This window comes from Peromyscus eremicus, chromosome 15, assembly GCF_949786415.1.
Source record: "Peromyscus eremicus chromosome 15, PerEre_H2_v1, whole genome shotgun sequence".
NCBI classification, from domain to species: Eukaryota; Metazoa; Chordata; class Mammalia; order Rodentia; family Cricetidae; genus Peromyscus; species Peromyscus eremicus.
Window position 1 is genome coordinate 14,034,032 of NC_081431.1, and position 15,670 is coordinate 14,049,701.

Consider the following 15,670-nt stretch of genomic DNA (forward strand, 5'->3'; position numbering starts at 1 on the left):
GTCCACTTCCTGTTGCCTGCAGGATCAAAATGTAGAACTCTCAGCTCCTTCTCCAGCACCATGTCTGCCTGCATGCTGCCATGTCACAATTATGATGTTAGACTGAACCCCTGAAACTGTGAGCCACTCAATTAAATGTTTTCTTTCTAAGAGTTGCCGTGGTCGTGGTGTCTCTTCACAGCAATAGAAACCCCAACTAAGACACTGCTGAAGCATGAAGAGCTGAGCTCACTCTCCAGAATCCATGAAAGAAGAGCAGAGTGTGATGACACTTGCAATCCCTTGAGAAAGAAGAGACAGGAGGGTCCCTGGGGTTATGTGGCCACTCAGACAAGCCTACTAGGCCAGTGCCAGGCCAGGGAGAAAGACCCTGTCTCAAACAGTAGGGTAGATAGCATCTGAGAAATGACACCTAATGTGGTCTTTTGGCTTTTTCACATACATGTTCTCATATGCAAATACTCTCACATACCGGTGCATATGCAAGAGCGTGTGTGTGTGCGCGCGCACACACACACACACACACACACACACACACACACACACACACTGGTGCATATTCACACAGAGTCACACACACAAATAAGTGCATATGCACACAAACACACAGACACACATTGGAACACATGCACACTCACATAGTCACACACACACACTGGTGCATATGCACACACATAGTCAAGGGAAATGAAAAGAAGTTATCAAAATTCTATAGAATTGTGGAGTGAAACAGATTATTCTATTTTTCAGTAATTTTTGAGGATTTAGCCATGAGGAAGTATCCAGTGACCTAGGAAGAGTCTTCTCCATACAATGGGGGAGGACAGAGCAGCTGAGGAGTGCCGCACAGGGAAGGAGCGAGGCAGAAAATCTGGGTTACTCTGTCAAGAATGCTGACCCTGTCTGTAGTGGTGGCTGCTCAAGAGGCTTCTGCTTGGGGATTTGTTTTTAGAGAAGGCTGTTCACACAGCACGTGCACGTGCTCAGCGGACTGCCAGTGGGAAAGAAGTCCTGGGAGAAGATACCTGAGTACCGACTAGTTCTAGAGGACACAGCAGGGGAGGACTCTACAGTGAAGCTCTCAGGAGGCCAGTACTGCAGACAGGCCCGAGTTTATAAACCGGGGACATGAAGAGCTACACAGGGAGCAGAGTGGTCAAAAACTGACACACTGGATATGGTAGAATTTGAACAAAGACAATGGAAGACTGAAAAAGGGGAGTGTGTAGAGCAATCAGGATACTAGTAGTTGAGAGAGAGAGAGAGAGAGAGAGAGAGAGAGAGAGAGAGAGAGAGAGAGAGAGAGAGAGAGAGAGAGAGAACACCCAGGAAGCAGTGAAGACTTAAGAAAATACTGTTGCATTTTAAGGTCTTACAGTTTTTATAGTGATCACACTATAAAAAGATTAGAGACATCAGGCATCCTTGGGGGCTCCGGGGGCATTCCTGTTATTTTTATCATTATCTGTATCAGTATTTAAAGTATGATGCTTTTAAGAAGCGGTTTCACATTTGGAGGCATTTCCACCTGCTGTGCCTCACGGAACTAGGTGGACACCAATGCTCCTATTTTGAAAGGAAGGGCTACGGTTGAAGAACATATAAAGGCCATGCCTGGATAGTAATCTTGGTAGATGCCCTCTGCTCCCTCTGTTTTCACGGACCCGGAGGACATTCTCTTCACCGCGACCTCAGCCAGTTGGCTCTCTGATGATGTGCCATCTTTGCACCTTTGATGATCTCTAGGTCTTAAACGTCTAAGACGACAAAAGAATAGAAATAAGAAGAAAGGCTGCATGTGGTCTCAAACCCACAGCTATAACTAACAGAGTCTTTGGTTTAACACACGACATAGCTAACACTGTAATTTAAGATTAATATTTGCTCTGTGCTTTATAACAACATCACATCTATCCTTTCAAGCAGTGTTGTTAGATATTTGAAAAGCAAAACTAAACATTTACATAAAATAATTAGTGCTAAATGGGTCTAACAGGTTTTAGCATAAAATAATACTACACATTATCATTGAAAGTTTAAAACTTGACTTAATTTTTGAAGATGAAGGAATGTCACCCATTAGGTTAGTGGCAGAGAAAATGATCTGAAATGCCATACTCCTCCTAGATTGCTTCCTCCAGGGAAAGCATAACAAATACACCATCCATACTGATTATAAATGTTGGGGAAGACTTCATAACAGAAACCAGAAATCAGTGAGTACAACTGACTGTACAGTAGACAAATTTAGAAGGCACAGGAAATCTGGGGTTCTGTAAAGCCTTGAACATATTTCTCAGGTCGGGGGAAATGGGCCTACTGCCGTATTAAACAATTAATAACATGAGAAAGAAAGCAGAAGTCAAGAGCACACAGGCACAGCTCCTGTGAACGGATTGATGGGCATGTTATTAGGTGTTTTTATAGCCTTCCCTCTGAACACTTTCTAAGTCCCCATTCTGTTATAAACGTCTTTAAATGTTGCCTCTTCATTGGAACATCTACCTGTAATCTTTTGTCTATTATTATGAACTTTGGACAGTTCTTGGTCACTTTTATAGTAGACTTTGACTTACACATTTTTTTAAGATACTGTAATAAACAAAGTCTTAGCTTTGATGGAACTGACCTATCTTGGCCATTATGGTTTGTTTTGCATTTTTAGGAAATCCATCCTTACCCAAGGTGATTACAAAACTCTAAAAACATTAGAAAAACATGTTAAAGTTTTGCCTTTCACAGTCTTCTAATTCATGCCTTAGTATATTAGCATTATTCGTGCCTTAATTCATGAAAGAACAGTAGGATATGAGGGGCAGGCTCTGATCCCACCTACCCACCTTGCCTTATGAACACGTAACTATCAGAGGGCCATTAGTTAACACCTCCACCCTTTTCCTCACAAGATGGCTTTCAGATTTTATTTTCAGGAGAGTGCTTTTTTTAATGGGTAATTCTAATTGTTTAGGGTTTTTCCTAGTTAATTTGTTACTGACATTCAAATTAATTAGTGTATCACGTGTATTAAACTTTTAAGACTTTGTTAAAATGGTCATATGACTTTCTATGCTCATTTTGTAATTTTTCCACATAATGTGGTAGAGCATTTGTATCCTGCAGTTATTGTGGGGGGGGCAATAACTAATCCTTTCTGTGTCTCTGTCTACTTTAAAATAAGGATGCTAACTTGGTTGTTTCTGTCTTCTATATTATCATTAGCTTTGATGCCTGGTCTGTCAGCTAAAGAAAATGACTTAATAAAACGGTAAACTTGCCAATTTTTCCTTTATTTTGTCAGTTTTTGCTTCAAATAGACCCATTTGCATTTGCAACAGTTGTTGCCCACATAATTGGTGTGTGTGTATTTGTGTGTGTGTGTGTGTGTGTGTGTGTGTGTGTGTGTGTGTGTGCACGCACTGAGACAGAGTCTTACTATGCAGACCAGGCTGGCCTCCGTTTGGTGACAATCCTCCTGCCTCTGCCTCGCAAGCTCTGGGATGATAGGCACACAGCACTGTGCCTGGCTTTGAAGTGAACGTTTTAATCATAAAGTTGTAGTTTATTCATCTTCACTTTTACTTTGGAGACTTCTTGTCTAGCAGATAATATTTTCTTTTGATACTACAATAATGTCTTTACATGTTTTCGCATCCTTTTCTTTTTCATCTGTTGGTATGTTCTTATACTTTCCAGGATGTTTCCATAACATGCATTTTAGCTATATCTAATTTGACATTTTCAAAATTATTTTAAACTACTTTTAACTAGTTTCCCTTCAAATTGTACATATCTTTTGCCTTTTACTTAGAACTTTTTTGTTTATTGTTATTAGAAACATACTTTAGATTTATTGAGACTATTTTATTTTGTTAACTATGTATTTCCTTCCTCTCCTATTTCCTCACTCAACTCTATTTCTGATATTATGTTTTTATTTTATTTATTTATTTAGATCCTTCTGCCTCTGACTCCTGAGTGCTGGGGTTAGAGGTGCGCCTCCACTGTGCCTCACTTGACACTATATTTTTAATTTCCAAGAGCTATTTCTTTTTCTACAAATGTTAGGTATTTTTAACTTGTAAAAGTTGACTGTTTCTCATTGTCTTATGAAAGCTTTGAGATTGTTGCTGAACTTCTACATCCACATAGTCTGTTTCTTTCATGCTTCTTTGATTTTTTTGAATTTCCTTCATGTTATAAAATCTTCCTCGTGGTCATGCACTGATTATCTTTAATAATGTAATTATTCAGCAGTGGACTGGGGCTAAAAGAGCACCCGAGAAGACATAAGGTGAGATCAAGGCAAGATCAACCCAAGAAGGTATTACCTGGGTCACTCCAAGGTTTTCTGAAATCCAGAACCCTCAATAAATCTTCACATGACAGTTTGAAATTAACTTTTAGGTGAGAGGACAAGCTAATAGATTTCATCACAGTATTTTTCATACATATGTGTCATTATAACTTGTTCTCACTTCCCCCCACTACCTCCCCTCCACTCACTCATGACATTTTAAGGTTGGTTGTTTGTTGAGGTGAAGTCTCATGCAGCCTAGACTGGACTTAAACTCAATATGCAACCAAAAATAATCGCAAAGTTCTGACCCTTCTGCCTCTACCTTCAGCGTATTGGTCATGTGCCACCACACCCAGATAAAGCCTGGGTTTCACGCAGGATAGATAAGCAAGCACTCTCTCAACTGAGCTACATCCCCACCGTGGTTTCCTAGGAGCTTTATAGTGTTGAAATTTTGCTCTAGAAAAACAAACAACCAAACCTCTTTTACTATATCTCATTTTTACCTCTGTCGTGGCTTGCATTCCTTCTTGTCGGCATCTGATTTTCGAACTGTCCGATCAATGGGTATATATGTCTCCATCTAGTTTTCTAAGTGAAACTATGAAATAACTGACTCTGAAAAACAAAATCACGTTGGATTTTTAATATAAGACAAGTTGATAGCTATTCGTATTAATACCCAAACCTGCAGATAGAGTTGTCAACTTCTCAGAAGGCTTAGCAAAGCATTTCTTGAATACTGCATCGCGTCCACATGTGCACTAAGCTCGTTACCTTTTGTGATAAATCTCCAGATCCCCCAAATCCCTCTCCAAGACCACTTCTCCTTTCTCATGCTGGTGGGCTTATTTACACCCCAACTTTGGTTTTACATTACATCCCTGCTAACAATTGTACGTCTTAGGACCACTTCCTCTTGAAGATCATCAAAAAGACCTGATGAAGGTCAGCCCAGCAGTGACTTGAGCTACTGAAATAACTTCAGAATTTACTAAAGACCAGAAGGTCACTTCCAGACACTACCATTTGGCTGCAGATAGTAAAAAAACAAAAGGGAGGAGGTGAAAGATGGAAAAGTGAATCTCGTGCTGAATGTGCAAGTAGCTCAGTGGAAGAATATGTGCTTAGCTTGTAGAACACATGCACACGCACACACACATGTACACACACACACACACACACACACACGCACGCACACACACACACGAGGTGAAAAGGAGGAGCAGAGAGAAGAAACAGGGTACGTCTTTTTGATTACTAAGGAAAGTCTAATAAGACAGAGAAAGTGATAATGTAGGGAAGTATTCTGTTACTAAAGTCAAGAATTTAAGCCTAGAAACCAATGTCTTAGCTAACAAGCTGTCCTTCAGGTAAATCAAGTAAGGCAAGAATAGTCCTCACTGGGACAGAAATGCTAGAGATGCTAATGTTGATGAGTATGAAGCTGACATCTACAGTGTCAATACAGGACATCTATGCCATAACTAGACATGGGGGTAAAAACGTTCAGTTGAGACCTAAAAAGTAACAAAATTCACCACAGAAGGGCCATCCTCCGCAGCTGAGAACTGAAGGATTTGATGTCAGGGCCACATCTTGAAATCAGATAAAGAGAGAGACCCGAGGGACCTCAAAATAGATAAAGAAGTAGACCCCGAGAGGCAGGGGCTGGGTTAAAATCATCCTTGACACTTGTGACAGAGCAGGAGTTGGTAAGTTTTCCAGAAACAGACTGAAGTAAATATTTTTAGCTTTGTGGACAAAGAGACAAAACTGGGCATATTATTTAAGTATATATTTAAATATAAGAAAAAAGAAGTTTCTGTAAATGTCTTAATAAAAATGTAACAAATTCTACTAATTGAGTACAGATTTTTTTTTTTTTTGAGCCCAGGTCTCACTATGTAGTCCTGGCTAGCCTTGAAGTCATAGAAATCCACTTGCTCCTGCTTCCTGCGTGCTGTGGTTAATGACATGACCCCCACCGCCCCCCCTGCTTTTTCTGTTTTACATATTTTTTATATACTCCTGCTACTATAAAGGGGATAGCATTTCACTTAACTGGGATTCAAAATTAGTGACACTAGTCACCAAATGGGCTTCAGAATATTCACTGTCACTTCGTAGAGTGCCACATCAATGCAGGTGCAGGCCAGAGCATGCCTGTGGGCTGCCGTTTGCCAACCCCTTCAACAGAGCAGGGTGCTACTCCAACTGCTGTGACTTTGGAGTGACATCTATTTACGCTCTCATCAAAATCACTAAATATTTAATAACCAAAAGAAAAATGTTGCTTAATCTTGGTATTAATTAAAGTGTAAAACTGGTATTTTCCCCCAGCTTTTGATCAGACAAGTATGAAACTTATCAAGGAAACCTCGTGCATCTCCATGGCAACATTTAAATGTCAGAACATTTCTTCAGGGAAAAACAACTTAAGAATTTTATACAAAACCAAATTTTCATTTAAGCAATATTGTAACATTTTCAATCAAGTAAAACTCAGGAAAGATATCACCCACAAGCCTTTCTTGTAAAATATATGTAATATGTAACATATACATATATATGAATGAATGATAGTAATTCCCATCAATACAGATCAGAAGGGGGAAAACTTAGGAATGAAGAAAGTAATAGATTATTAAATATATTAAATATAGAACTGAGTCAAACAACTCTGAGCCTTAGACTGTAGAGCTGAAACTTATTTCTATGCCTTTATTTCAATAGCAAAAATCTAAATACTAGTATAGAAAGTATAGTATAAACACTATTAAAATAATCAAGAAAGAGAGAAAGGAAGGTAGAGGGAATGGAAGACGGATAAGTGAAGTATAATATTATCTTTCATATGTAAAGGTCAATAAACACCATCAAAGGCTCATCATAAATAGAATAATAAGTTTAAATATAATTAAGAGGCTAGGTATATTGTTTAATAGTAGAATAGGATGCACAAGGTCCTGGTTTCAATTCCCAGACTACACACAAAATTGTACCTATATAAGGTATTATGGAATCCACCCACAGAACCAAAATTATAATATGAACAATGGAAACTTGGAAGGAGGGAGCATCAGAAAAAATGTAAACGCATAAATTATATACAATTTTGTAGTGAGGAGTTAATTGATGCAAACTCAAATGCATGGATCATGAAATAAAGGTTGACATGTAATAAATTGAAATAATGCATGAACTAAAACTAAACTAAGCAGGCGGGTCCCTGGAGCTCATTGGACAGTGCGCCTTGCCTTCTTGGTAAGCTTCTGGGCCAATGAGAAGACTTGTCTTAAACAAAAGCTAGAATGGGGAACAAGTAGTTAGTCCTCCGACCTCCACATGGATGTACACACACGTGTACCGCCCCCACCCCTCCACCCTGCTCCACAAACAGGGTAACATATACACACAAGTGAGATGTAGTTGGGCCTGATGGTGTGTACTTGTAATTCTAGCACCCACGAGGGTGAGTCGGGAAGACTGGGAATTAAAGACCAACCTTGGTGATGTAGCAAGAACCAGGGAGGGGAGAGAAGGGGCAGAAGGAGGAGGGAGAAATATGTAATTAACATACAAAATAATAACATCATAGAGGTCAGGAAGGAAATGATCCGAACTAAAGTGTTTTAAAGATCTTTGCATTATCTGGAAATATTATCTGGAAAATCAAGAAACTGAGGGCTGTAGATACAGCTCAGTAGTGAGGGTGTTTATCTAGCCTGTGAAAAGAGTATAGGAAGAGGAGAAGAGGAGGAGGAGAAGGAAGACTGGGGTGGGGGTGGGGATGTAGCTGTGCTTTGCTACAAACCTGTAGTTCTAGCCCTTGAGAACTAGGCAAAAAAAATTTCAGAACGTTCCCAAAAGCAAAGCTTGAGTTTTCCACAGGCCAAACACAATGGCTGTCTTTGCTGAGCATGCGCAGAGGATTATTTCTTTTGTCTGTTGCCTTTATCACCCTATGACTACTGTGTCCCAGGGTACTGACCCAGAATTTACAGTGTATGAGGTAGATAGTACAGGAACCATGTGATGTGTGTGCACATAAACCCTGTCATAGTAAACTCCCGTTGTGAACTCGACACCCGGGGGAGAGGGATCTCATATGAGGAACTTCTCCCATTGGACTGTCTTGTGGACCTATGTGGGGGCGGGGACATTTTCTTGACTGCTAATTGATGAAGGACAGCCCTAAAAGGCTGGTGACCACTGTGAGCAGAGCCATCCCTAGGCAGGAGGGCCTGGGCTGCAGAAGAAAGGAAGAGGAACAAGTCCTGAGGGACAAGCTAGGGTTCCTCCATGGTCTCTGCTTCAGTTCCTGCCTGCAGGCTCCTGCCTTGGTGGCTCCCCATGATATGTTAGCCAAAAAACCCTTTCCTTGCCCAGGTTACTTTTGGTAGATGTTGCACCACAGTATCAGAGACGCGAACTAGAACAAACCAGCGGGTGCATGATGATGGCAGACCGTGGTGAGGCTTCTCCAAGAGCACAAACATCATTTACTTATGACTGGGAAAAACCAACTTTAAAATCTCAGTCCGGGGATGGTTCACCATGGCCTGCTTGATCAGTAGCAACTAGGAAACTTCTGCTCTGAAGAAGACGGGACGCCTGTGAGAATAATTCCCAAGGAGCCTGGGCACAAACAGGTCCAGGTCAGATGCCCGTTTACCTTGTGGGCTGTGGCAGTCAAGGCCTCCTCTTCCTCCTCTTCCTCCTCCTCCTGCCTCAGCACTGCACACCTCAGGAGCACCCACGGCCAGGGGTCAGAGCCTACAGCTCCAGCCCCATCTCACTAACGGTCAAGTGCCTCGTGCCTCAGGGAGCCAAGACCTAAAGGGCCGCAGGCCTGGAGGCCACTCACGCAGTGGTTGCTAGGGGCAGGCGCTGGGGCAAACGTGGGACCGAGTGCGTACCTGAAGTGCCCAAGCGGGGCCCCAGTGGACCCCTCTCATGTCAGATTAGACCTCCAGCAGCCCGTCGTTGAGGGAGATACTCAGGGCTGTGAATAGTAGAATCTGAGAGTTTGAAAGGGGAACTTCCATTTTTTATTTTCCCAGCCTATGGACATGATTTAGTGTTTAAAAACCTGTTATTGCCAAGCCTGGTGTCTACACCTGTTAAATCGCATGAAGCTAAGGAGAGAGGGTCACAAATATGAGCACAGCCTGGGGTACATTAGTGAGACCCTATCTCAAACAAAACAAAACAGCCTCAAGAGATTAATAAAAGGCAATGTACACACAATGGAGTGGATCCAAGAGGTATAGGAATTCCAAGATAAAAAAAAGATTACATATACATGAGAATACTCATTTACATGTCTTACACATTTTTACTGATTGTTCTATATTTCACTTACCCAACTATTTATTGAGGACTTACTATGTCCAGGCATAGGCCCTGTAGGCCCTCAAAGCACACAGGTCCCTTTATATTTGTTGGTAGGGACAATGACAGAGAAACCACATAGGGATGTGTTTGGGTCTATAAGATGGATGACTAATAGGGGGAAATAATCAGCTTCCAATTTTTAATACTTATATGACAAAGGACATGATCATTCCAGTGTCACAGTAACATTTGATTGTGAGTTTTGAATCTTTGGGAAGCTATTTGGTAAGAGAGTTTAGGAGTTGGTGGTGGGGGAACATCATTTTCAAAGGGAAAATTATTTTTAAAATATTGTATATCAACAATCATATCAATTTAATAGAGCTAGCCAGAAAACTGAGTCACAATTTTAATAAAACATGAGTCAACAGAGCATATCTTAGCAACAGAAGATAAATAAACAAGAGACAGGCCATGAAGAGTTTGCCTGGGGCCAGGTTTTCCTCCAATTATCATTGTCTCAGCAAACCGTACTTCAATTTGCTTAAGCCAGAATCATGAGATTCAACCTCAACATTTGCCTCTCCCTCACCTCCTATCCCAGTTTCGACTGTTACAACCCTGTGGATTCTATGCAAAGCTGTGTGTTTAGTCTGCCCCACTTTTCTCTGTCTTCACTCCCCGCTGTAGGCAAAGCAATGGGTTTTGAAATTAGATATAGGACTTCTGGGTATGAGGTGCAGAATTTCAGAACTGTAAGAGTAGTGATGCTTTGAAAGATTCCTATCATGGATTTAGATCTTCCTCTGTACCCCTGACGAACAGCATGAAAAGTTACTGTTGCTAACCCTCCTTGCTATATCTCCCTTTATCTGCTTTACAAGAGAAAGACAAGCCCTCAGTCATTTAGACCACTATCCCGGAGTTGTGCACAAGTGCTAAAATCTATTCAAACTGTGTCTTAGTGACTGTCAACTTGACACAACCAAAAGTCAACTGAGAAGACAGGAGCTCAAGAACTGCCCCCATCGGATTGATCTGTGACAATGTCTGTGAGAGATTGGTTTGATCAATGGTTGAGATGGGAGGGCCCAGTCCACTGTGGGTGGCACTATCCCTAGGCAAGTAGGTCAGTAAAAACTAACCAGGACACGAACCGGTGAAATTTTTCAGTTGCTCATCACACATGGTCCCAGCTAAATGCAAACAAGACAAGCAGAGCTCTGGCCTCTTGTTTCAGCTCCTATATAATGACAAAGACTAACTCCCTGCTTGTGGCAAAGTTAGAGCTATTTTCCTTACATTTATAGCTTTGAAGGGGGGGCAATTTCACTGTCTCCAATGGCTCAGAATCATAGCGCTAATGTACTCTAACGTGTTCCTAAATGCAAGAATGCTATGATGTGCTTAGGGGGAATATGTGGTATTGGGTAAGCTTTGCTAAAGCATGTGTGATAGCACTGTTGGCAGTGAGTTCAAAGTTAATACAGCAAGTGTATAAATAAGTGTATTTAAACAGAAACACACATAAAACAAGCATGTATTGATCAGCTCATTCAAATGTGTTGACCAAAGCCCCCAGGAACCTAATCATGTATATCTTAATTCAATGTGTGCTGTGGCCGTACAGAGTACTCATGTACATGAACAGCAAGAACCAGCTGTCTACAGAGTCAAACATGTGGGATTGAGTTTCCTTTCTTCTCTGAAAATATTAGGACCTGAAGGGTTATTCCAACCTTTCCCAATCCTCCATTCTTAAAACATTGCAGGAATACCTAGCAGAATTACCAGGTGGTAGATTATCAAAATATTTTGTGATAGAATATGATTTGGGCTTTTCACATGGCTCAGAGGCTCAAAGAATCAGTACAACAAACCTTTTTATTTTTACCTGCTGTATTTTTATGAGTGTAGTTTTCATCTCTTTTATCTATAAAATGGAAAATGGGAGAATTGTTGCTGAACCCTTTCTCACTCTATCAGTAATTCAGAAAAGTCACATTCATCCCATTCATCCATAGAGATAAGAACTACTTGACAAAACACACTATTTACATAGCAAAATTGATTTCTAGGTCAATATTGTTTTATTTACTAATATTTATAAAAACTCTATTATATTTGTGTCATTTTGATCCACTATATACTAATAATAAGTGTGATGACAACTCAAGTTGTATTAGATTTCAATATTTTGGGAAATTTATACATGATGTTGTTGCAGAGATATATACTAGGTCAACTAATAAAAAAACATGATAATACAATAAATTAAGATGAAATTCTCAGGAACATGGTATTGAGTTGAAAGAAAAGAAATGGTATAAGCTTCCCACTGTTTAAGAAGGACTTGTTCCCTGAATTTTAAAATTAATAGTATAGTAATAGTATTACATCATATGGTGTTCAGATTGCTATTGTTGTGCCCAGATCGTGACCTCCAGAGAGACCACCAAAGACGAGCATGCCGGAATGCAAAAGCATGGTTTAATTCTGGATATCCAAAAGCAATACAAGCCTAGGCAGGGACTTCATCCAATACATCCAACGCAGTGGAGGCTGGAGGAAGTGCCTGCCTGTCTGCAAGCTCAGTTTTTAAAGGGAAAAGTCACAAGGTTACATCGTTTAGGGGTGCTAGTATGGGTACAATTCTGATTGGCTCGCTTCTAGGGGCTTCTAGAAATTACTTCTAAGGGAGTGGTTGCCCACCACCATTTCTCATTGGCTGCCCTCAGGTGGGGGCATTTTTATGGTCAGTTACCCTGGAAACCAGGGAGAGGACATTCCATAGTCTGGCAGGCATTACCTCGTGACTATCTTGTGACTCTGTACTTTTACACTTCCTGGTTTCTGGAATCTGAACTGACTGGTTTCAGTAACTAATGGCCTATTCCCAAAAGGAAAAATCTTAGGCCTTAATTTTAGGGTGAAAGCATTTTGGTCTTATTTCTAAGATGGCTCATTTTGGTCTCACACTATTAAACTCATTTAAAACATAGAAATCTCCAACTCATAGTGTTTGAGCTAACTTTAGGGTACAAAAGCAGTAAGCATTAACCAAAAACTATACTCCAGGGGTAGAAAAGATGGCTCAGTGGTTAAAAGCACTGAGTGTTCTTGCAAAGTACCCGGATTCAGTTTCCACCACCCACATGGTAGCTCACAACCGTCTGTAACTCCAGTTTTAAGGGATCAGATGTCTCTTGTGGCTTATGCATACACAATGTGCTTAAATACACTCAGGCAAAACACACACATAGAATAACATTTAAAATAATAATAAACAATACTTTAAAAGGTTTATTAAGGGATAAATCAGTTTTCCAACATTTGTAAATACTTAAGAAAGCTGGAAAATTGTTGGTTCTTTTATTTCTCAAGCTTCTGCACTGTCTTCATACAATTGTCATTTGACCCCCACCCCCCACTTTATAAACTTCTCACATGGTGTCTCCACTGCTTAGGCTACTGTAATAGAATGTCACCTAACAGGTGGGTTAAACAATGGGCATTTCTTTCTCACAGCTCTGGAGGCTTGGAGATCAAGGCGCTAGCAAATTCTGTGTCTGGTGAGGGCCACCTCCCTGCCTGTGGATGGTCGCCTGCCTTTGTAATTGGAGTTGAGATGGCCTTTCTTCCCTGAGCACAGAAAGAAAGCTCTGAGCTCCTCCCTCCTTGTTTTGTCTGTTGCTGCAGTTTTGATAGGAAAAGCTTATCTTGAACTTATCTAGCCAAAGATGACCTTGAACCTCAGACACTCCTGCCCCCACCTTTCTCCCAGCTTGGTGCTGGCTGTCTGCTTTTTAATGCAATGCTTGGGGCTCAACACAAGGCTTTACAGGGACCAGGCAAGCAGGCCACCAGCTGAGCCATGTCCCCAGCCCTTCTTTTTCTCTTCTTACAAGGCTGCTGATCCCATGGGATCTCCACCCTCATTATCATTAAACCCTAATCACTCTCTAAGGTCCCCAGTTCCTGATGCCATGATGTTAGGGGGAAGAATTCCAGCAAATGCCTTTTTTAAAAAGGGAGGTTGGTCCCCTGTCCTACCCAGACTGGCCTTGAATACCTGGGGTTCAACAATCTCATCTCTTTAGCTATTCCTGCTCACACTGAGCTGGTTTATCAGTGTTAGCTCTTTTGCACATTTTTGTGGTAGATCTCCACCCTCCCCATTGGAAACAATAATCTTTTTAAATTGTTTTTATCACTAATACACATTAACAGAACAAAATGTTGTTTTCATATAGCATGTTGTGACTTGAAAGAAAATGGCAGCCGGGCAGTGTTGGCGCATGCCTGTAATCCCAGCACTCGGGAGGCAGAGGCAGGTAGATCTCTGTGAGTTCGAGGCCAGCCTGGTCTACAGAGTGAGTTACAAGGCAAGCTCCAAAGCTACACAGAGAAACCCTGTCTCGAAAAACCAAAGAAAGAAAAAGAAAAAAGAAAGAAGTGTGTCACTGTGGAGGTGGGCTTTGAGGTCTCCTATGCTCAAGCTAAATTTAGTATGGTGCATAGATTGCTTTTGCTGCCTGTGGATCAAGATGTAGAACTCTCAGCTTCTTCTCCAACACCATGTCAGTCTACATGCCAACCACCATGATGACAATGGACTAAACCTCTGAACTATAAGCCAGCCCCAGTTAAATTTTTTACTTTATAAGAGTTGTCATGGGATCTCTTCACAGCAGTAGAACTGCTAACTAAGTCAGAAGTTGGTACCAGGGACTGGGGTATTGCTGTGATAGGCCTGACCACATTTTTTTTTTAGAGGAATATGAACTTAGGGACTATGGATTAGAAAAGCAGTTGAATGCTTTAAGTGGGGATTAATGGGCCATGGAACATGGAAGACAGTGGTGCTGAATGTGATTTGAACTGAGGGATCAAGAGGTTTCAGAGGAGGAGAATGCTAGCATGTTGCCTAGAGATCATTCTTGTGGTATTTTTGTGAAGACTGTGGCTGCTTTTCGCTCTTGTCCAAAAAGTCTGCCTGATGCTAAAGTAAAGAGATTTGGATTAATTCCGTTGGCAGAGGAAATCTCAAAACAGCCTAGTATAGGCTCTGTTGTGTGGTTATTAGTGTTGACTCTAATGAAGATTGATAATGAAAAGGAGTAAGCTGAGCAAGGAAAAGTATTTGAGGAGAAAAGGAGTACCAGGAAGTTAAATGGAGCTAAATCCTGTGTTCAAGGAGATAAGCAGATTAAGAAAAGGAATAAAGGCAGTGATGATCTCAGGGCAAGATCCCACCCAGCTAAGTTTCCAACATGTGAAAAGAAATTAAAGGAAAGCTTAGAGCCAGGTGTAGTGGGGCATACCTTTAACCCTAGCTCTTGGAAGGCAGAGTCTGGCAGATCTCTGTGTTTGAGGCCAGCCTGGTCTACAGAGCAAGTTCCAGGACAGCCAAGCTTAGGCAGTAAAGGAAACCATTGAAAACAAAAAGCTAGTGAAGATGTAATTGAAAGATCTCTGAGTTCAAAGCCAGCCTAGTCTACAGAGCAAGTTCCAGGACATCCAAGTTTAGGCAGTGAAGGAAAAATATAAAAAACAGAAAGCTGGTGAAGATGCAATTGAACAAAGGGGTCATGTTCCAGCCTCAGCAAGCAGCAGAATTTGACAGCTTTGGCCATGTGGTTCTGGCTTTAGAATCAAGCATAGAAGAAAGGGGTTATGAGATCTTCCTCTGCAACTAAGGAAAATCACTGAGGCCAGGCATGTGTCAGAGGTGTTCCAGAATGGAGGCCTAGAGAGGCCATTGCATGAAGCTGTGAAGGTGAAGCCTGGATCGCCTTGTAAACCCCAAAATATTGGAGTTGCCAGAACTCTGGGATACCTGCTGAGGAAAGCTGCTAACAGGGAGTAGAATCAGCCCAAGAGAAAGAAGTGTGTTACAGTCAACAAAGGTGAAAGGAGTTGGAGATCTGAAGAGCATTTTGACATCAGCCATGGAGATGCAGAGTTCGGAGTTTGCCCAGCTGGTTTTCCATCTTGCTTTGATCCAGTATTTCCTCACTATTCCCTTTCCTC

At 41.2% G+C, this 15,670-nt stretch overlaps 1 protein-coding gene across 1 annotated transcript in view; it reads right to left on the bottom strand.

The window, feature by feature from the left end:
- Dnah14 (dynein axonemal heavy chain 14) overlaps positions 1-9,198 on the bottom strand; it is a 219,404-nt gene extending 210,206 nt beyond the window's left edge. The window contains exons 1-3 of the mRNA XM_059281041.1: positions 8,976-9,198; positions 4,804-4,915; positions 1,615-1,757 (exon numbers count right to left, since the gene is read on the bottom strand). Coding sequence (XP_059137024.1) covers positions 1,615-1,757; positions 4,804-4,880 — 220 coding nt within the window. The 5' untranslated portion in view covers positions 4,881-4,915; positions 8,976-9,198. The remainder of the gene's footprint in view (positions 1-1,614; positions 1,758-4,803; positions 4,916-8,975) is intronic.
- Between the last annotated feature and the right edge of the window lie 6,472 nt (positions 9,199-15,670).